This window comes from Balaenoptera musculus, chromosome 5 (assembly GCF_009873245.2).
Source record: "Balaenoptera musculus isolate JJ_BM4_2016_0621 chromosome 5, mBalMus1.pri.v3, whole genome shotgun sequence".
NCBI lineage: Eukaryota > Metazoa > Chordata > Mammalia > Artiodactyla > Balaenopteridae > Balaenoptera > Balaenoptera musculus.
In genome coordinates this window covers 28,655,028-28,677,364 of record NC_045789.1, presented here as the reverse complement: position 1 = coordinate 28,677,364, position 22,337 = coordinate 28,655,028, and the positions used below count along the sequence as shown (strand labels likewise).

Here is a 22,337-nt window from a genome sequence, read left to right as displayed (position 1 = left end):
AAGATGCCCCCTTTCATTTTTTTTTTTTTAAGGTAAAGCTATTTTAATTTTTTATTTATTTATTTATGGCTGTGTTGGGTCTTCGTTTCTGTGCGAGGGCTTTCTCTAGTTGCGGCAAGCGGGGGCCACTCTTCATCGCGGTGCGCGGGCCTCTCACTATCGCGGCCTCTCTTGCTGTGGAGCACAGGCTCCAGACGCGCAGGCTCAGCGATTGTGGCTCACGGGCCCAGTTGCTCCAAGGCATGTGGGATCTTCCCAGACCAGGGCTCGAACCCGTGTCCCCTGAACCGGCAGGCAGATCCTCAACCACTGCACCACCAGGGAAGCCCCCCCTTTCATTTTTTTTGCATGAATTTTATGAGGGGCAGTAGTTCAGCTTTCCTCTCAGTGAAGTATCCACCGTGTATTAGGTAATTAATTCCTTTCCATATCACACACACACAGAGAAAGGAATTCTGTCACTGAGAGTCTTAACCCCATAGGGCTCCCACTGCCAAGGATTTTTCAAAGCTAGTTCCTGCTAATGGTCACTAACAAGCCATCCTGAAGGCTGACCACAACAACATCACTAGCAGACTCTTCCCACTCCCATCTTGGTCTTTGATCTATTTCCAGTCCCCTGACTTGCTTCTAGAAGGCCATGTTATTGGCCTGGAGAGATGCCCAGTTTGTTGGGACAACTGCCATGCTAACAAAGTAATTGGTCAGCAGCACTCACAGCAGGCCTGCTGGAGCAGTGCTGCTCTGAGAAAACTCAGAGACAGGAGCTGAGCAGGTGTGCTGGTCTCCCATTGCCCTTTCATTGGATGCTCTATGTTTAGGGGAGTATTGTCTGATTGGGGCCAGACACAATAGCAACATGACGTGACAGAGCCTTGACACATGCTCTATCCTGCCAGCCCAGCATTCATCTTTTGATGTAGGATCAACCAGCCCCTCCCCTCCATGATCAGCATACGGGGCAGGGGAGGGTGCAAAGGGGAGGGGCAGGGGATAAGGTCTCTGCCTTGTGGTTGCAGTCATAGGATATGGCACACAAATAGCAAGACTTGCCACATAGGCATTCATAATTTGGGGAGCCCCAACCTCTCCCCTGTCAGGAGAGAAGAACTCTAGGGTCTAAGTCTAGGGTCTAGGTCAGAATTGATTGTCCTAAAAGCACTGAGCCTAACTGGTTTCCTTGGAATTTTGCTAGAGTCCATCTCCTTTTCTAGGAAACCGGCCTGTAGGGTATCAGTCCTGGACAAGTTAACCCTTACCGCTTAAATCTGGAAGTTCTGAACAAGGAGTGATGTTAACATACAGAGACTAGGGTCAGATTATGACCACAGAGTGCTGTCTTTTAAGAACTAGGACAAAGATAGAACCATGAGCAAGACTAAATGTGTCAAAATGAGCTCTACCGCCAAAGACTAGCTATTTTAAAGAACGGATTAAAGTAGAAGAGAAGCAGTCAGTTAAAGGAAGAGAAGATCCAATCTCAGTCCAAGAAGAATGCCTGCTAGACACTGGAATTGAGTGAGTGCTGTTCTTACCAACTAACTGCCCCCCAAATGGAGGTAGAAGCGGAGGATTCTACTAGCTCCACCTAGCCAGCGAGCAGAGCCAAGGGCAGACTGTCTATCTGCTTGCCTTTAAATACCTGGACTAAAAAGACCGCTCCTAATTGAGGGATGTAGAAAATACAAGGAAAACAAAACATTAATCTGAAGAACAAACCTGTAAATGTGATCATTTTAGAAAAATTATTAATGTCTTCAGAAAGATACAACTAGGAGACAGAAAGGCTTAAGGATAGAACCAAATGAGATGACAGTGAGCCCCAGATGAAATAAGGAAGGCTTTCAAAGAAAAGTGTTGGTAGAATTAAAATACGGAGCAGAAAAAGGGCAGGATTGGCCCAATGGAATATTGAATCAGTGGTGTTGAGGACAAGCTCGAAACATTTTCCCAAAATGCAAGTGAAAGACTAAGAAGTGAAAACAATGACATTATCAATATGGAAGTTTTTGAGGTAGAGTAGATGATAACCAAAATGAAAGTAATAACCAAAGACATTTTAAGAAAGCTTTCTTGACCCTAAAAATATATGAATATTCAGATTGAAATAGCTCTTTATGAACCAGTCAAAAATATAAGGAAAAATCCATAACTAGATAATTCTCGGGAATTTTTTGAATGACTCAGGTTAAGACAGACTCCCACCTGCATCCAAAGAAAAAACACAGATTGCCTGCATTGGAACAAAAATTAGATAAGACTCATTTTTTTCTCCTTTGCAACAATAAGTGCCAAAAAAAAAAAAAGTAGAGTCCAGGGGTTTTGAGGGTAGGGGAAAGAGAGTGGAATGCTATAAACTTGAGAACTGATAGTATGCTACAGAAGTAAGTTCTGTCCCATAAGAAGCAATGGGAAGGTATTCTTACTTATGTACTTCAGAAAGTACACTCTGAATGTAGTTTCCGTGTATGCCGTATTCTATCTACAACCAAACAAGAGATAAATCAAAATTAAAAATTTTAAGAAGAGGAAGTCCTAATATCAAAGAATTGACAGTATACACCGGAACTGATTAAATGTTAAGTCTACAAAACATGTCAATAATTTTGGAAGTAGAAGATACAAAGTATAAAAACTAAGTGTGATTTAAATTTTTCTCTTTATGATTTTCCAAACATTTTATGGTAATGTTAATTACTTCTGTATCTTATTTTAAAATTATATTTTATGAGAAACATTTAAAAATAAACTATGAAAAAAGTAGAAACTCGAGGCAAATATTTATTTCAGTCTTAGATGAGAAAGACCTTCGAAACGTGAAAACAATGGAACAAAGCACAAAGAAAAACAATGGGCTTTATAGGAGAGGTAATTATAATCTTCTCACTGCTCCAAGTTCAGAACCAATTCAGAAGAAACATAGGAATCAGACAGATCATAATAGCTAAGACTAGTTAGGGAACAGAGCTTATATCTGTTCAAATCAAACTATTATCTCACAGAATTCATCGTAACCACCTAGTTACTGAAAGACTGGTCATGTTCAGACTCTTCTACAGGTTCTAAGCCTGTGCCTGTGAACTTCAGCATGGAACTTGAGAACAGAGTCCAGAGAGAATGAAAGTTCAGGATTTCACCAGTCAGATACATTGTTTTTCCTCCTCTGTGGTGAGAAGTGAAGAGGGAAGGAGAGAGGAGGTCCTCTCATGGAAACATGAGGCTAGTGGTACAGCATCCCCTCTATCAGAAACAAACAATGAGAGAGTTGACATGTACTTAAAGAAAAAATTATTTATTAAAGACCTCATATAAAGATACACTAAAATTGGGAATTATCAGAAACAAATATAACAGGTTGGTATCATTATTATATAAAGAACATTTACAAATTGGTAAGAAAAAACACTAACACACCAGTAGAAGAAATTAAACTGGGTAATAAACATTAAAAAAAAAAGCCAACATTGATAATAAAAAGCACAAATTAAAGCACTAACGATATGCTACTTTTCCCCTGTAATTTTCTAACAAGCATTTATTGTACTTCTACTATGTGCAAGATACTGGGATAAGTGCTGGAAGTATATGGCTGAAAAAGATATTTATGGCCCCTTGATTCAGAGGCTTACATTTTAGTGGAAGAGACAAGTCAATACTCTGATAATTACAGAGAGAGTCGGCTGATAGGATAGGTACAGAATGTTTAAATGTTTAAATGTGCAGAGATAAATGTCTATTTACTTATTGAAGATAGCATTTAATGCTGTGAAATTTTAAAAATTTAAGCAGGCTTTTCACATTGCTGGTGATAGGATCAATTAGCCTGACATTTCTAGCAAACAATTTAGGATTACATATCTAGGAAATAATCAGATATGAAGACAAAAATTTATATGAAGACATATTATATCTTTATACATGTATTATTGGTAATAATAAAAATAAATGGAAACAATACAAATGTCTTACATTAGGGTAATAATCAGTGGTGGTAGTTACATATGATAAACTCTTATTCAGCTAGTCAAAATGCTGTTTTCCATTGACTATAATGATAAGAGCTACCACTTATTGAGTACTATGTGTCAGCCACTAAAAAGTGCTAAATCTGGCCAATAGTCTATGAGTAGTCACTTCCAGGCTGAAACTTGAAGCAGATATCAGTCCTCCCTACTATCTCTGTTTTTGCCATGGTGACCGTGGAGGAATTATGTTGAGATGGTGAAACCATGAGATGGAAGCAACCGGTTCCCTGAATGAGCATTGGGTGACTCTAGAGAGTCACCCACCCTCAGTGGACTTCATGTGAGCAAGAAAACTACTTTGTCTAAGCCTCTGGGATTTCAGGGTCTATTTACTACCACAGTGTAGCCTAATCTAACTTTGACTGATACAGTCTCCAACACTTATATGCCCTTATTTTGAATGAGGGATTTCACGAGTCCTCTGAGTGGTTCTTTGCTATTTCTTCAAAAATTTTACACTAAAGATTCCCTTTGGGATGTGATATGTCTTTGTGCTTTTCCAAAAACGTCCATTTTAACATTTTTAGACACTTTACAAATCTCTCAATTTACTAATATAACCTAGTCTTCCAAAAATTCCATTTTTATTTTTAATGTAGAAAAAATATATGCATTTTTTGTAACACATTTCCGTATTGTTTGAATATAATAGATGAGCGACGTATTTATGATCCAAAAAATAAAAATAGACAACTTTTAAAGCTCACTGATATAGAATGACTCCATCACAAGTCTACAATAGTGTTTTGCCTGCTATCCAGGGTCCTGGACTATTTCAAGATCCCATGATTATCATTATTTAAGACTAAATCCAGGAGGAAATAGTGGGTCACTTGGCTAATCCAGTCTTGAAGTGTTTCCATCTGGAACAGAGACTCAGTCTCTGATCATGGGTCTTGGAATTGGGATCCAAACTTGAGCTCTCTGACTCAGTTCTAGACTCCTAATTCCCCACACTGAAGTCTCCTGGAAGGTCCCGCCAGACTAACTCAGTAACTCAGTGTAAAAGAAGAACCAACCATTAGAGCAAAGATGTCAAAGGCGCAGGCATAGCAGTTGTGATTGTCAACATTGAAAACTGCTCACAGACACTTCAGACACTCATCAAATGGAAACATTTAGCTGATTTAACAGATTCTGTAGATGCCTTATCTGAGAGCTCAGGGGCGTCTGATCTGCTATCCCCAAGGTAACCTACCATGCAAGTATCTCTGCCACTCAGTCCCACTTGAACTATCATCTCAGGTAATTCATACAACTAGAAACATCTAGATATCTGTGGACATTCCCAGAACAGTCTTCCATTGCTGAAGAACAGCTTTAGAGAGATGGTTACCTGTAGATCCCCACCATGGGCACACAGACTCTCGTGTTCTGCCTGTAGAAACATTTGGTGACCTCAAACCATGTCAGTATATCTGCTCAAAAGAAAAAAATCCCTGTACCCCTCCTCACGACCTATTGTTCATGAGCTTCTATATCTTTTTATTTTTATCTTCCAGCTACCCCAGCCTTGGGGCAGTGATTCTGTGCAGGATGGTTGCCATTCTCAACCTATTTTCTCAGGGGAGCAAATATGATTGTTAATGTTGACTTAGAGAGCATTCTTATGAGACTGCTGAAATCCCAACACACGTATCCTGCCCCCGAAGCAGAAGTAGTAACACCACCACAGATTATGGGCTGTGGTCAAAAGGAAATAGGCTGAGGGTCATGTGCTCTCTGAAGTTCTACAGCCTCTCTCTCCCACCTAGAAAGCACATTGGAATTCAAATAAAGAGGACTTTTTAAAATGGATAATAACAGATCATCATTATAGGTAAAAAAAGCAAACCATTCCAAAAGTTTGGTTGTTTTCTGTTATAAAAATTATTGGCAGTACCTTTTACAATTGATCGTGACACAGAACTGGGCCTCAACACAGTTCAGAGTAGTTTCTAGCTCTGCTCGATCCATCCATCCCAAAGTTTGACTAATAAACTTCTGAGACCCTTTTCATCATTGCCACCATCCATCTGGCTTTCTTCCCTCCCACCTTCCCTTCTTTATCTCTCTTTGTACACTCCATGTTTTCAAATCCATCATCTGCCAGACCATGAGACCCCATCCTTCATTTGATGCCTCTTCCAGTGGATCCTTCAGAAGGTAAAGGAGCCCTGCAAACCACCCTGTCTCCTCTCTGCCTTGAGCTCAGATTTGCCACTGACTTGGGCTCCCACACACACCTTACCCGTAACTGTGTCTGTGATTCTAGTTGTCTCCGTGTTTGGTGGGGTAAGCCTTTTCACACCCAGCCTGCAGTCTCTTGTCATGGAGTCACATGTGCTGCACTGCTTGGCTTTCCTTCCCCAGTGTTGGTGCTGAATGGTTTTAGTAACTACACAGCCAAGACAGGACAAGTATTGCATGGGATGCTGGTACTTTCTGCTTTCTCATTTGAGAGAAAAATTGTCAATCCTATTTGTTATGGGTTGCATTGTGGAACCCCCAAAAGATGTTGAATTCTTAATCTTAACCTCCACTACCCATGAATGTGACCTTATTTGGAAATAGGATCTTTGCAGACAATCAAGTTAAGATGAGGTTATTAGGGTGGCCCTAATCCAATATGACTGGTATCCTTATAAAAAGGGGAAATTTGGGCACAAAGAGAGACATGTACAGAGAGAAGATGATGTGAAGATATAGAGAGAACACCATCTACAAACCAAGAAACACCTGCTACCAAAAGCTAGGAGGGAGACACTGAACAGATTCTCCCCCCACAGTCCTGAGGAGGAACCAGCCCTGCCAATCCACAACTTGATTTTGGACTTCCAGCCTCCAGTTTAAGCCACCCAGTTTGTGGTACTATTATGGCAGCCTCAGGAAACCAGTACAATATTCAATGTGGTGTCAGTGACTTTTCTTAACTAAAAAAAAAAAGATGTTATTTTAGGAAAAAATAAAAGAATATAATAATGGTGGAGTGATATGATTTGACATGTGAAAAATGTAATGTTCTTTCATTTTAAATTCTGATAGAACATTTATTGTGAGAATACTATCTAAAATAATATAAGGCAATTTTTAAAAACTCCTTAATATCTGATATAAACAATCTCTTCCTAGAGTTTTGGCTTTTTACCTTATTCTATATTCTATTATAAATATCACTTCATTTGGTGGATACTTTTATTCTTCAGCATTTGAAATGAAGTTTATCATCACAGTATTCAGTTCTCCAAAAAAAGGTTAAAATACAATAATATCATCAAAGATTTTAATATCATCAAAGATGCCACATCAAAATTGATAGATATTTCATGGTAATTTCTATTTTGTCATGGAATAATGTTTGCCAGTTTCTTAGAAAAACAGCCTTAATAACTAAAAGAAATGCAAAGGATATATCAGTTTTTAGTGTGGTGTTTTATTTTCTCTTTCATTTTATTAAAAATTAATAGAGATGTAAGCGCTGTTGAGAAGATTTAAAACCCATCAAATACACAAAATCTCAACTGAGGCGACCCCAGAGAAGGGCACCGATGATGTGGAATGGCAGGAGGTATTCTGCATTATACGCCGTTTTGCACTATTAGAATTGGTTATCTTGTGCATGTGTTATTTTTTAATAGGGGTGAGGGGGGAACTAGCTAATTTTAAAGATTTCATTGAATTAAAAAGTATTGAAAAGGACAGAGGTTTTAACAGTTGGTAAGAAAAAAAATGGTGATGATTAAAGAACTATTAGAGATCCAATCATATTATTAATCATGTAGAAAAGTGGGGGGAAATGTTAATTATTGATGGTTTTTCTGATAGCTAGGGAAGCCCAAATCTACCGGGATATTAGAAATATGGGACAAAATCTTTTATAAAGATATAAGTTGGAAGCCTGCAAATTCATAACAGAGTTTAAATTAGTGATGGTTGATTGACGTTGGATGACTATCTTGGTCTGCACAGTTAACCTAACAGCATTTGAGCATCAGACTAGAGATGAAATCTAGCAGAGGAAAAACTATTAGATTGGGCAATAAACTTAGACTCTCTTTGGACACTGCCATTTGCTAAGTAACTATGTGTATCTGGGTAAGTTATTTCATCATTGTGAATCTTGCTCTCCTCGTCTGTAAAATGAGGCAGTGGGAGCAGATGCTCTTTGCTCTGTGTTCCCTTCCAGCTCTGATTTTTGTGGTCACTTAAATGTCTACTGAAAGATCAGTCCTTAAAAACTGTCAACTTCTTTACTTTTCCTTCAGAACATTAAGCCTATCTGGAGACTGGAGGCCTTGCTTCCATGAATAACTTCCCTGCTGCCTTTCCAAGTGGTAGGACCACTTTTGTTTGTGCAGTAGGTGCTTAGTAGGTATGTATTCTCTTGGTCTCGAGAGCTTGCAGGCTTTTTATGCTTATCCTTGTTGTACCATTGGACGCTGGGCTACTGCATACAAATGAGGAAACCCTTTGAAGGGTGGTAGCTTGGGTGGGAAATAGAAGAGAATTGTTCTCTGAGGGATTAATTTTATATGTGTTCATGATTCCTGCAGTTGATGTTCGGGAAGGGATGCTATAAGGGTGGCCCTAAGGGTCAGGAAAAACCTTTTCTATGGATTAACAGGTAGATATGGATTTAGTAAATTGTAAAATTGTTCTCAATTGTCAAAAACTGGGTTGGGAAATTATGTTGTTTAATTCTTTTAGATGAATGAATGTTAGAGCCATATTAGGTCTAAAAAGTCATCTATTCCAGACTCTAATTTACTAGATGAAGAAGCTGAAACAGAATAATGAAACAATTTTGCCATGGCCACGTATTTTGTTAGTAGCAGGCACAAGACTTGGATTCAGAGTTCTACATTCATGTCAGCTCCCTCTCCCCTCTCTGTGTCATACTCAACACAAATACACACAAACATCTCTATATGTTCATGGCTCTGCAAACTGATTTAACTAACATTTAGGCAGACATAGAACAAATCAGATGTATCTGCAATGTACATAATGGCAGTCACATATAGAAAGGTGTATTAGTAGATATAGATGATACAGATGTCACGCTTTTTCTCATGAATGAGGTAGGAGATATTATTCCCATTTCAGATTTGCAGAAAATAGGATTCTGAGAGGTTAAATGACAACTAAAGCCTGTCAGAGCCAAGACGGGACCCTGTGTCCTCAGATCTTTGGTTCAGTGCCCTTCCCACTCCCCAACACCACCTCCCTAGACAAGGATTGCTCAACGGACACCTCACAAAGTTGACCTTCTGGGTTTATTTTTCCTTCATTTATTTTTATTTAGATTGTCACAAGAAAAAGCTTCTGAAAAAAAAAAACTGGCCCTCACAAAATTATGAATAAAAAAAATTGTATCTCCTTTTCTGTGTCCTCTGTCATTTGCCAACTTGTCCAACCATTTGCCTCCATGGTCCTTCCCCAGCCCTACCCCTCCAGATGCCCTGTAGTGCTCAGTGAGAAACTCATTCCATCAGGGAGTACCAGTGACATGACCCCCTCATGACTTAATCTCCACTGCCATTTTAGCCTATCCAGATTACGCATATAAAGGATGGTTCTCTAAGAGAACTAAATCCATAAAGGCTAATACTGTATAGAGGGCCTTCCAAATATGGAGAGCAAAGTGGAAAAGAAAATGACTAGCAAACTGAGTGAGTGGGGACATGAAGGCTTGGGTGGCTTTATAACAAGGCCTTTGGTCATTTGGTGGAATGCATGTATGAATTAGGTTGTCCAGTAATTGTGGTGGGGTAACCTGGAACTGGGGTAGCTAGAAGCAGGGGAGGATTAAGGAGGCATTAAGACTGGTAAGGAGAGCGAGCCAGTCTGCTGGCTGAATCGATGGAAAGGATGACTTCCAGACATTTCAGCAGAAGAGACAGTATTCAGATATGGAGTAGGGGGTCGGAGAAAGGAGAAAAAAATAACTTTATATGCAGCATATATTACAAAGACATTAGTAGGTGTATTCTATGTAATGAATACATCAGTTGGTAAGGAAAATGTGAAGACCACTGTAATGAGTAGAAAAGGGATACAAACAGATCATTTGCCAAAAAAGGAAATATGATATGTAATGAACATATAGGAAAATAACTAACTTCTCTAAAAATCAGTTTGAATAATTGTGAAATATTTGTAAAATGCGAGAAAACAAAGCAATCATGGTTCCTTAAAATAATACTTATGTGTATTGCTGGTGGTAATATGAATTATTTAAATGGTTGGACAGTAATATGGCAATGCATAGGAACTACAAAATTTTCCATACATCTTTTTTTTTTTTCAATTTTATTTACTTATTTATTTATTTATGGCTGTGTTGGGTCTTCGTTTCTGTGCGAGGGCTTTCTCTAGTTGCGGCAAGTGGGGGCCACTCTTCATCGCGGTGTGCGGGCCTCTCACTATCGTGGCCTCTCTTGTTGCAGAGCACAGGCTCCAGACGCGCAGGCTCAGCAATTGTGGCTCATGGGCCTAGTCGCTCTGCGGCATGTGGGATCTTCCCAGACCAGGGCTCGAACCCGTGTCCCCTGCATTGGCAGGCAGATTCTCAACCACTATGCCACCAAGGAAGCCCCCATACATCTTTATCTATTAATTTCACTTGTAGAAATTAAAAAAAAATTAAAAATAGAAAAATACATGAAGGGGTTCATTGAAACATTATTTATAGTGGAGAAATAATCTAAATATAAAAGCACTAGACAGATGATTAAAGTATACATCCCCCCGCAAAAAAATATTGTGCAGCCTTTTATAATGCAGTTATGGAAATACTTAATATGGAAAGTAATAGTTCTAATAAAATAATTTACATAAGCAAACTAATTATAGTAATCTCTTTATAACTGTGTAAAAATTATGCATGGATAAGGAGTAGAATGATGCTTGACCAAAATAAAAACATTTTCATTGACTGATGGTGTCATTGTTAGTAATTTTTGAGATTTACCCATGTAGTATTTCATTCATGCTGATGTAATATTTTTGCCCATAAAACAAGTAAAACACATACTGCATTATGCTTTTGCTAAATATCACTTTTGTGTTTTACTCAATTATATTTTCAAAATTCTTTGTATTTTGGGTCAGTATTTCGGAGACTGATCATCCCATTTGCCTGAGAATCAGGGGGTTCCCAGGATTCCACATTTTTGGGGTAGGAACAAAAAATGTCCTGGCAAACCTGGAGGAATTGGTCATCCTAAATATAGTGAAGATTGAAATTTTTCTTTTGTCTTTCTAAACCTAGTAGTTTATTCATGTACCAAACAGTGGTGAGAAAATGACGTCTTTGTTATTTGCTATTAATAGATTTTGACAAGCATAATATGGTTATTTTTGGTTTTAAACAACTCTTATTTTCTATTTAAATTGCTATCATATTTTAAAATTTGTAACAATGAAGCTTGCATTACATACAGAATACTGTAAGAGAAAACAGCACTTGAATCAACAAAGGACATCATATTCAGTGTTTATCCTTGAAAATAGATTCACTGGTGGACACTGTGGACATTTCAAAGCAGTGAAAACAAACAAAAACCAACTCTGACAAAACCTCCCAATGGTTGCCACTGAATCATGACCAAAACTCTTTGCCGGCTTTCCTGCTGGCCTCTTTAAGTCCTACTGTACTTGCCCTACCTGTTCATAACTCTAGTACAACTCTGCCTGTTCATTGGGAACATATTTTTCCTCTTCATAGTTAAAAAAATAAGTCCTGTTTGTTTGTTTTCCCCCACTTTTAAACTGCTTCTAATTTAGCATCTTAAAGTTTCCCTTTGGAGGAAACTTTTCCAAAAAAGATTCTCTGGAAGAGCAAAGGCATTATTCCATTGAGGTTTCCTAGTAACAATATGAAGTAAAGCCAATCCAGAAAGTGTCTAAGTATGAGCATTGATTACTCTCACACATCCACCCGTCACTAAGGCTCTTGGGTTGACTGCAGGCCTGTTGAAAGCATCTTCCCTTTAATCTCTGCAAGATTGCAAGACTTGCTACTTCCAGGATTTCATTTTCCAGGTAAATTCCAAAAATGGATTTAGAAAGTGGGCACTAGTATATGTTTTCTAAGGGGCATCTGATTTGATCAGTATTAGAAACTGAGTCACTTTATATTTGAATAAAAGTGAACGTCACAGTTAAAAAGTTTTTTTTTTTCAGAAGTTAAGTGAATTAGCATCGCTATTTCTACATAAATTAACTGTCACTTTTAAAGGCATGTCAGTTTATTCTCCATCTACTATGTGTACACGTTCCTAAGACCTTATAGTATTTAATGAAGAGATCCTTTTTAAGTATTGATAGCCACAAGAAAATTATTCCATGTTTGATCTGTGTTAAAGAATCAAAGTCCAAGATCTTTGAATGGAACTTAGAATAAAAATGTAATTAGGTTACATCCCTAAAGTCTGATATATCTTTAAACAAGACTGCAAATGAAACTTTATTAGAGCTTCAAATGAATTATTTCATTGCCTTTTTTTTAATTCATTTTTTCCCCTTCTCTTTCATGTCTGTGTTACTGACATTGTGGCTTGTATTTTACCTGTCTTTTTCAGGGTGTTTTAATTATTTACTGCTTAACGAGTAGCAGGCAGAGGAAACCTCATTCAGAGGTGCCTGCTCTGTAGCGGGTTTCTCTTTTTCAAAGCTTTGCAAGGAGGTCTTGAATCGCTGCACTGAGCCTGCAGTTCCTGCCCCACTGATTCACCCTTCTGGACGCAGTATCTCCTCTGACTCTCTGAGAAGAGGCACTGCTCCTAGGAGGTACCACTGACCAAGAGTGAGAGGGGTGCTGGGCGCAAGTTGGATGAAGTGTGCTGTTTCCATCTAGTGTCTTAAAAAGCTTTCCATTTGAATAAGTCACACTGTTGCATAACGTTTTGGAGTTGAAGCATTCCACACAACAGATATATCTCATCCAGATATGGCTCCAAATGGCAAACCTGAAAAAAAAATAGATAAAATGGCATGAAAACTTACTGAACGTCCACAAAGCACCAGGCACTTTGCAGGGTGCCGACGCAGCTCTATTAGTGCCTGTTCCAGCCATGCCCTGAGGTTGGCGTTGCTGTCCTTGTTTCAGAGCCCTTAAAGAAAGGGTGCGAGTGGTCCAATGATATCATGGTGCTCAGGTTTAAACCTTGGCCTTTGCTTTTAAGTCAAACTGTCCTCCTTGGACAGTTTCCAAAGAGGGGTCACCTTGAGCCATCATGAGCTTTGGGCATCAGCTCTGCCACCTGCTTGTATGTGAAATTTAGGCAAGAGAACCCCCCGAGGCTCATTTTCTCCATCCCTAAAATGTAGATACTATTATCACGTATATGTGGAATCTAAAAAAATTAACAAATGACAATAGCAAAATAGAAATGGACTCACAGATACAGAGAACAAACTAGTGGTTACCAGTGGAGAGAGGGAAGGGGAGAGGGGCAAGAGAAGGGTAGGGAGTTACGAGGTACAAACTACAATGTACAAAATAAATAAGCTGCAAGGATATATTGCACAACACAGGGAATATAGCCAATATTTTATAACATTAAATAATCTATAACAATTTGGAATCACTCTGTTGTACAACTGAAACTAATATAATATTGTAAATCAACTATACGTCAATAAAAAATAAATACAAATTTAAAATAAGATGTAGATACTTATATATCTATAGATATACATGCATACATATATATATACACACACATATATATCAGTTACTATTCATGCTAGGCATATGGTGGTAAGGACTCCACTAACATTATTTTTCTCCCTCCATACTCACCTAAATAGATTACTTTCAGTTAATTAGGTTTTTGTAATATACAGAATTAGCACATGCATGTTGTCAATCAGAACGACAATGTAAAGGGGAAAAGTTAATATCCTCACTCTCCACCATCTCCCATAAAAGAATCAATACTGATACTTTGGCATATATGCTCTACACCTTTCTCTTTGCTCATATAAACATATAGTACACACAATCAGAATGTGGTTTATTTAAAATCATGAGCAATCTATAATTCAAGCAAGAATTACATTATTGATTAAGTCCAGAGCAATATAATTCATTAGTTGATCTAATGTCAATATTGACTTTATTTCTCTTCAGACTTTTACGCTTGTCAACACTTTTTACTTAGTATTTTGAGATGAGGTGGAATGTTTATGAGCTTTTTAATGGCTAGTATTAATTTCCTATTGTTTATTCATTATACAAGTGGTTTACATTTTTAAAAATTATTTGAGTGATTTCAATACTTCCAATTTTGAGCATTTAAAAGCAAAACTGTCCAATGCTTAATCCTTAGAAATTATAACACTTGGATGGAAACTACCATCTGAGGTTTAGTATGACAAGTTTCTTAGGACAAGTTTGGGCACCATGTCCATCCCTGACCACAATTCAGTAATCTAAAATCACAAACAACAACAATTAATAACAGTTCCTCCAGAATATTTGAAAAGTCCAGGCAAATTTTCTGGAATTTAAAAGTTAACTCACCAGTATTGCCAACATCAGTGATAAAGACTTTGGTGAGTTTCACCCACACCTGGCTTCCTATCTTCCTGAGATCCTTTTCATTGTCTGGTTTAGTGACCTGTACTCTTTAACAGGGACATGATAGCATTCCTGTAATGTCTATCTGAAATCTTTGCTCAAAATGATAAAGGATTCCATTTTTTAAATAACACCTTAAATTTCTTCTAAGTATCCCAAGACAGCTACTCAAAAGTATGGGCACATTTTCTTCCCAGTTTATTAGGGATGCCATTGAGTTACAGAAACCAAATCTTTGTTTTCCAGCATTCCATTTTGCAATGGTGTGCAGTGGGTTATAGTACAGAGCAAATCTCCCCTGACGAGAGATAAACCCTTGAAAGTGATAGTTTCCATTGGGAAGTATGACGAGCCCTTAATATTTCAGCGTGTATCGTGCCGTTATTATTATCATAATTGAATGTTACAACCTAAAGATAATATAAATTGCTCATGCAGTTAAACTGAAATGGAAAGCAATGTCTTTTGTTTTTACAAAAAGGCAATAACATATTTCTCTTTTTGCTACTGTTCAATTTGCTTCCAGCAGATTTTATGTCTACATTGCACAGAATAGTAACTTAACTGCCAAAGATGTCCAGTAGCTCCAGATTAAAATGTAATATAATATACATAAAGCTTTATTGTTCCTTTAGGTTGTTGTTTTAAACCAAAGTGGAATATTTCCCTAAATTCTTCAACAAATGTGCACCATTTACAACTAAATATGCTTATGACTTATACCAGAGCTGCTGAAGAAATAGGCCTTATGGACCTGTCAAATTATTTTCATGCAATTTTTCCTGTAGCGTTATTTTTACTGGCAAGTGTGCAAGTTGATAGAAAAGGAAATAATTAGCTATTTTCAGAATTGCTGATGCATAGAGCTAAAGCAGACCCGCCTGTGCATCTTAGAGACTGTGACATTTGAAATTACCTGAACAATACCAGAGCCATTTTTGGGCATAATTAACACCTTGCCTAATTAATGTCAGGTCTAGACAGAGTCACACTCTATTTAGGAAATTTTATCTCAGACTTGCTTACGCCTTTATAATATTGCAAACTTTAGATTTGTTTGCTGTTTCCTTAAGTGGAGCAACTTCTTCTTTTTTTTTTTCTTTTTTCTTTTCCCTCCCCCTTCAAGTAATCAATGCACTGCTGAACGAGTTCATTTTAATGCACTCAATCATGCCTCTAATGTTCGTAGCTTACGGGCGCAAGCATCAGTAATGCAGGAATGTTATATGGCTTTAGTTTGGGCCATTTCATAAAATATTCATGGAATCAAAAATGTGCATCAAAATAGCGGCTGGGAGAATTACATTTATGTTCCTGCTTTTATGGCAGCTTCACATTTAAACCCATTTGTGTTAATATCTAGTCAATCTTCCTACTTTAAAAAAAAAACTAGAATGGGGGAGATCATATACATTCTCCTTTGCTTAATATTTGTTCTAGACATCTGCTGTGATACAACAAATATCTATAAACTTTCAGAGATGTTGTACCAGGGAAGAGGGGTAAGCAACAACCTGGGTAATACCCAAATGTATAAAATCTTATTTTCTCTGCGTAGTATTTATCTTAACATCCTACCAGACATTTTGCAGTTTACAACATTGTTTGGGTTTTGTTTGTATTTTTAAATAAATGGCTAGATTTCTTGTTTATGTGGGCTTTAGGTAAAGTGAAGCTCCTTTGTAGTAGTTTTATTTTAAGAGTACAGTTTCTTTTGGGTGAAAAACTATAAATGCATACAACATTGGCGTTTATGTAGATGTTATATAATTGTTTTAAAAAAAACAAAAGCAAACCAAAAGAAAAAAACAACACCTGAGACTGAGGCTACTTCTATCCATGCCTGGATTCTTGTCTTACACAATTGTTCACAGTGTGTCTCCCATGATGTGTTTTCTGATACTATCTCGTGTTCTTGAGCTAAATCCATTCCTGACGGTATTGGTGGAAGGTCATCTCCAGTCGCTCCCACAAAACATCTTGGCTCCATTTTCTTCCCTGATTCACTTGAAATATTAGTGGACACTCTGGATTTTTTTCTTAGCATGGAACCAGGCACTTAGCTGAACAATGGTTAGTATGCCTTTCTTGTCACAGTTACTCCTGTGATGTTTGTTACTCATAGTGATGAGTAATTCCTGGTGCAACAAGATAAAGCTCATGTCCCCTCAGGAGACCTTTAACATCTATGAATGTGCCCTTCTCTTTTCCATTTTCAGTCAACTTTTACTTTTGTGATACCTTGGTGTAATTCTTCTTCTTCTCTCTGCCCTCTTTCTCAATGAAAAATAATGTTAACACCTGTGAATTCCGGAGAAGGACGATTATCTAGACGCTTGTCCTTCAACAAGATTGATGGTGGGATCTGGGAATCTTGTCTGGTCCTGATACATTCAAGTTTATTTGCTAACAAAGGGCAGACAGCACATGAACACGGTGAAGAAGCTATAAAGGTTTGCCGTGAGCCAAATTTGAAAAACTGGTTTATGATCTTCATTTGTATTTACATGTGTAGTGTCAGAATGATCACTACATTGATGACCTCTTACAACATTTCTCTCAGGTATATTAAATTTAAAAATTTCAGATAAACACAGGATGCATTATGTCTTAATAAATATCTAGTCAATAGTAATATGAGTCTTTACTGAGAAAGTAAGAAAATCCTTAAAATCCCGTTCACAGTTGGAAATATACATTGCATGGAAATGATATCATTGTTAATCATGCTTAAAGGGAAATACTTGCCTATTTAAACTACTATGCTCCCTGCATAGTGTAGACATATTTTAATATTTTTAAATCAAATATTATACCATATTATAATATGTACTTTCAAATTCTGACCAGCCTTTAGAAATTGCAGCCTGGTCGTTTGTGTGCTTCTGATTATTTGGATCAAATCCTTGCTGGTTTACTTACAGTCCTACTTGCCACCAAATAACTTTAGAAACGATTCCCTACATCTCAGAAGGGCTGGAAACCTCTTCTTCTTCTACGTAGTCACCTTGGTTTAAAACAGTGCTGATCACTACTATATCTAAAATAGATAACTACTAAGGGCCTACTGTATAGCACAGGGAACTCTACTCAGTATTCTTTAATAACCTGTATGGGAAAAGAATCTAAAGAGAGTGGATATATGTGTATGTATAACTGCATCACTTTGCTGTGCACCTGAGACTAACACAACATTGTAAATTAACTATAGTCCAATAAAAATTTTAAAATAAATAAATAAATAAATTTTTAAAACCGTGCTGTGCTGGTCAGAATCCCCAGTGACCTCCTCTGTGGCAAAGTGGTTAAGGAAGGGGACGTGAAACCATGAATAACCTGTGACCACAGGTTAGGACTAAGTGTGGGACATCCTAGGTGCCTTCACCCCATGGATGTCACCTCATGGTTTAGGTTAGAGAATTTAGGGGCAGGTTACAGAGCTGGTTTTACATCAGGCTCCTTCAGGAAGACCAATGAGAAGCACATCAGTGGCTAGTATCTGTTCTTTCATCCTGGAGGATCTTGTGATTGCCTGAGTAGAGTCACAGAATTATAGAACTGGTAGAGACTAGAAATCACATAACTCAAGCATTGTTTTTAACTTCAGATATTTATGTCCAGAGAATCTAACTTACTCCACCCAAGTTTTCTGACTTGTACCTAATGTGGCAGAACTAAGCTGTGTGGGTGTTTGGTGACCCTGGGTTTAAATCCTAAACATCACTTTTTAGCTATTTGAGTCATTTAATGTTTGTGAGCCTCGGTTTTCTCTTTGGTGCAAAAGAAAAGTCATATTTACTGCACCAGTTTTGGAAGGTTAAATAAGATAATGTCTGGGGAAAAAAAAGTTCCATTTTGACTAGCACCCAGTAGGACTTCAAGAAGTAGTAGCTCCCTGTTCCTTTTACCCAAGCATCTTGGACTGCTCCTTCCTCATGGCAGACTTCAAATATATCCTTGTAAGAGCTGAACCTTGGCTGATAATCATGACCTAAGCAGTACACTGATACTAGACCCAAGTGCTCAAGCAAAAATCAAACTCAACTGAAAAGTCTGTTTCCCAGTCATTCCAAGGCCCCCTTCCATAGTGGCCAATTGAAACCAATGTCCCGAGAACCTCTCATTTCTGCTTAGCCTGTGCAGGAAACCTAATCACATCAGTAACACAGAGGGAAGTCTGGCTTGTTTGGAATACAGAGACACGGTCCCCACCTTTGTCCCCCCCCCTTCCCCCTCTTCAGCCCTCTCCCCATTTCCCCCACATATCCTTTCGCCACTTTCACCCTCCCCTCCCCTTACCGCCCCTTTCTTCCACCATGTGGATCAAATCTTGGACCCAGCTATCAGTTCTCATATGCTATTTACATAATTATGCATCATTTGCATCTCATTGTAATTAGTCGAGTTATCCAAAGCTTCATCTCCTGGCTCTCCTCCTGGAATTCTTAGTGAATCTGTTATTTTATAACACATTTTTGGACCCTCTTTCCATATGGTTACTGTGTGTGACCACAGATGCTGTTAGGCCCTTCCTAGTCTCCTTATGGTCCCAAGTTTTTCTGGAACTATCTGGTTTACTCACAGTTCCCTGTATCCACTTGTCCCTATTCACATGGCCAAAAAGAAATATGTATCCATACTTTATAAATAGATGGATGCTGGACAAAAAAAAAGAACTCTCATATACATCTTTCCAGGGATACAGAGCTATACTTTACAGGCAGAAATATAGTTAACAGAGGAAACATAACACACATATATGTCAATGCTCCATTCGAGTTTTAAAAAAGAAACGAGAGTCATGGGTATTTGGAGAAAGGTGTTTCAGGCAGAGGTGCTGCAGGAGAGAGGTGAAAAACTATGCCTGCTTTTGTGGGAGGTAAGAGAAAAATTGTCAGTTAAATGTAAAGATAGAACAGTAAACTTCAACCTTGAGTATCTGCATCAAAATGAAAAAGGACTGGGCATTAATTTTAAAATAGTTTCCATTATATATTTCTCTTTACAAACTGAACACATTTTGATGATAGAAACATTAGAAAATGCCAATAATCAGGGAAAAAAGCAGAAAAGAAACCAATTCATCACCCATATAACACTGGTAATACTTTGTAAATGTTATCTGATGTTTTTCAATATTTTCACTTATCATAAGCACCTGTCCATGTAATCAAATATTCTTCTGTAATATCGTATTTATGGCTTTGTAGTCTTTCATCACGTGAAAATTTCATAATACAAGTTTATAAACAACTCAGGAGCACACACCCGCCTCTCTCTATGTATCTTTGCTGATATGCCCTCCTTCTGCATGCGACTCAGACTGGCCATGTCTTTATTGAATTTTTGTACAGCTTATTTGCTGATTATACATCTCTGTTGTGTTTCTTTGAAAATACTGTTCGTCTTTATCTGTGCATTTTTAATATTTATTTTGATAGCAAATTCAGTGCAAAAATAGGAGGAAATTATATGCAATAGTGATGGCAGTGGCTACAGTATCCTGGAATGTCCAATCTGTAATATGCAGTGCATCTTATTTGAGGAAATGTATTGAGCCTAATATGGCCTACATAGGTTAATTTAATCAGTTGTGATAATATTGTCATAAGGACTCAGCTACATATTTTGCAGGAAGACTATGTTGTACTTAAAGAAAGGGAAAATAAATAGTGGCTATAATTCAATTGGCCTGTGGGTTTTTAAAAATATTATCACTATGACAACTGGTAACAGCAGCCGTGTTTATTGAGTACATACTCTGTATCAGATATTGAACAGGTATTAATTCATTTCTCACAATAACACCTTGAATAGTTACACTATAATCTTACCTGCAGAAGAATTAAATTTGGGCACAGAGAGTGTAGTAATTAACCTGAGGCTAAACAGCAAAAATGGTAAAACTGGTAGAGGAATTCAGGCTGTCTGTTTGGAACCTGCACTCACTCTTAACTACAATTGTTGAAATGCCTAGATGTAAGTGCTTTTCCAGTTCATTCCAATTAGGTAACTCCAATACCATAAAAGAGCATTTACATTACAGGATTTTGTGTGCATTTCTACAAGGCAATTCACAAGTAAAATACAATCTATATCATGGAACTACAAACTACCCTTCCAGAAACGTGCTTGTCACATTTCAAGGAATCAAATAACTTAAAGTTAATTTAGAGTTTTGGCTTTGAGAAGATATATTTCAGACTATATTATAAAATATAATTGAGAAGGACAGTTAAGTTACATTGTAATTTTAAAATTCTCTATTCCATAGGCCTGTTTTGACAATTAAATGAGAAATGCATATAAAGTGCACAGCACAGTTCCTTGCATATATAATGTTGAATAAATGTTAGCTAATATGATTGTTATTAATAATTATTACTTGACATTCACACCGTCTCTAAACATTTGCAATTCTCCTCAATTTCTGCTAGCCCAAGTATATGCCTTTAGCGGGTGTCCTTTCAAAATCAGTGCTGAATCCGAGGTCCAAATTGAGATAGCTCCTTTCACAGCTGAAGTCCTCTTCAGCCTTAGAAATACTTGGCTGCATTCCGTGGTTCTCTCCCCGCCCACACACACTTTAATAGTAAAGCACAAGATGTATGCAAAATATTTGAAAATATGTTCTGGCCTGTGGTTTGTATTTATGAATGGCTTTTATTCTACAGGTCAGCTTCTGGAAGCTGCAGAGCATTATGAGGCCTTCCATCAATTGACGCAGGGACGGATATGGAAGGATGAGACAGGCCGCGTTCTCAACTTGTTGGCCTGTGAGAGTCTCCTGAGGACTTACAGATTGCTCTCAGACAAAATGCTGGAAAATAAAGAATACAAACAGGCCATCAGAATTCTAATAAAAGCTTCTGAAATAGCCAAAGAAGGTGGGTGGAAAAGAGCATCTCACATTGCTGCCTTTAATGGGCAGATACTGCTTCTCCCAAGAGGGAGGTAAAAATCGTCAAGTGTTTGGGTGATTATTTCCTATGAAATGCAGGGACAAATGCCATCAATATACTTTCAAATTTCACTGTAAAACAGAGGGGCCTTAGTGCTGACAGCAAGAAATCCATTCGTTTCTTGAAAGCTTTATCTCCAAAATTGCAACCCTCTGGGAATGATGTTATAAAACAGTAAACCCATGATGAGAAGGTAAGGTCATTTGCAAAAGTTAACTCTGTGTGTGTGTGTGTGTGTGTGTGTGTGTGTGTGCACGTGTGTGTGTGTGTGTGTGTGTGTGTGTGCTTAAGGTCATATATTTCTTACAATCTGAGAGACCTTTCATTGTTTGTAAATTCCCTGTGGTGGGGTAATAGGAAAGGTATGATAACTATTTAGTTAAGAGTAACAGGAAGATAGAACTTGAATATATTTTAGACCCATGCCTGTCAAAGTGTGTGGCCTTTGGTCTGGCAGCCTCAGCATCACCAGGAAGCTTATAAGAAACGCAGCATCTCAGGCCCCACCCCAGACTGACTGCATCAGAATCTGCAGGTTTGCAAGATCTCCAGGTGATTTGTATGCACGCTTACAGCAGTGAAAATGCTTTTGTGACAGCTGATCACATCCTTAATATTCTATTATCATTAAAATATGTATAAAATATAAAGACAAAAATTGGAACATATACTCATAAGCTTTTACTTTGTGAGATGCAAGGATGTTTTGTGACCTCAGAGTAGTATATTAATAAATTACTTTTCATGAAGGAGAAAAAGATGGAAGTTATGCTCTTGAACTAA

At 37.7% G+C, this 22,337-nt stretch overlaps 1 protein-coding gene across 1 annotated transcript in view; it reads left to right on the top strand.

Moving 5' to 3' along the window:
* TTC29 (tetratricopeptide repeat domain 29) overlaps window positions 1-22,337 on the top strand; it is a 264,305-nt gene that overhangs the window by 52,680 nt on the left and 189,288 nt on the right. Inside the window, exon 7 of the mRNA XM_036853302.1 lies at window positions 21,267-21,479. Within this exon, the coding sequence (XP_036709197.1) occupies window positions 21,267-21,479 (213 nt within the window). The remainder of the gene's footprint in view (window positions 1-21,266; window positions 21,480-22,337) is intronic.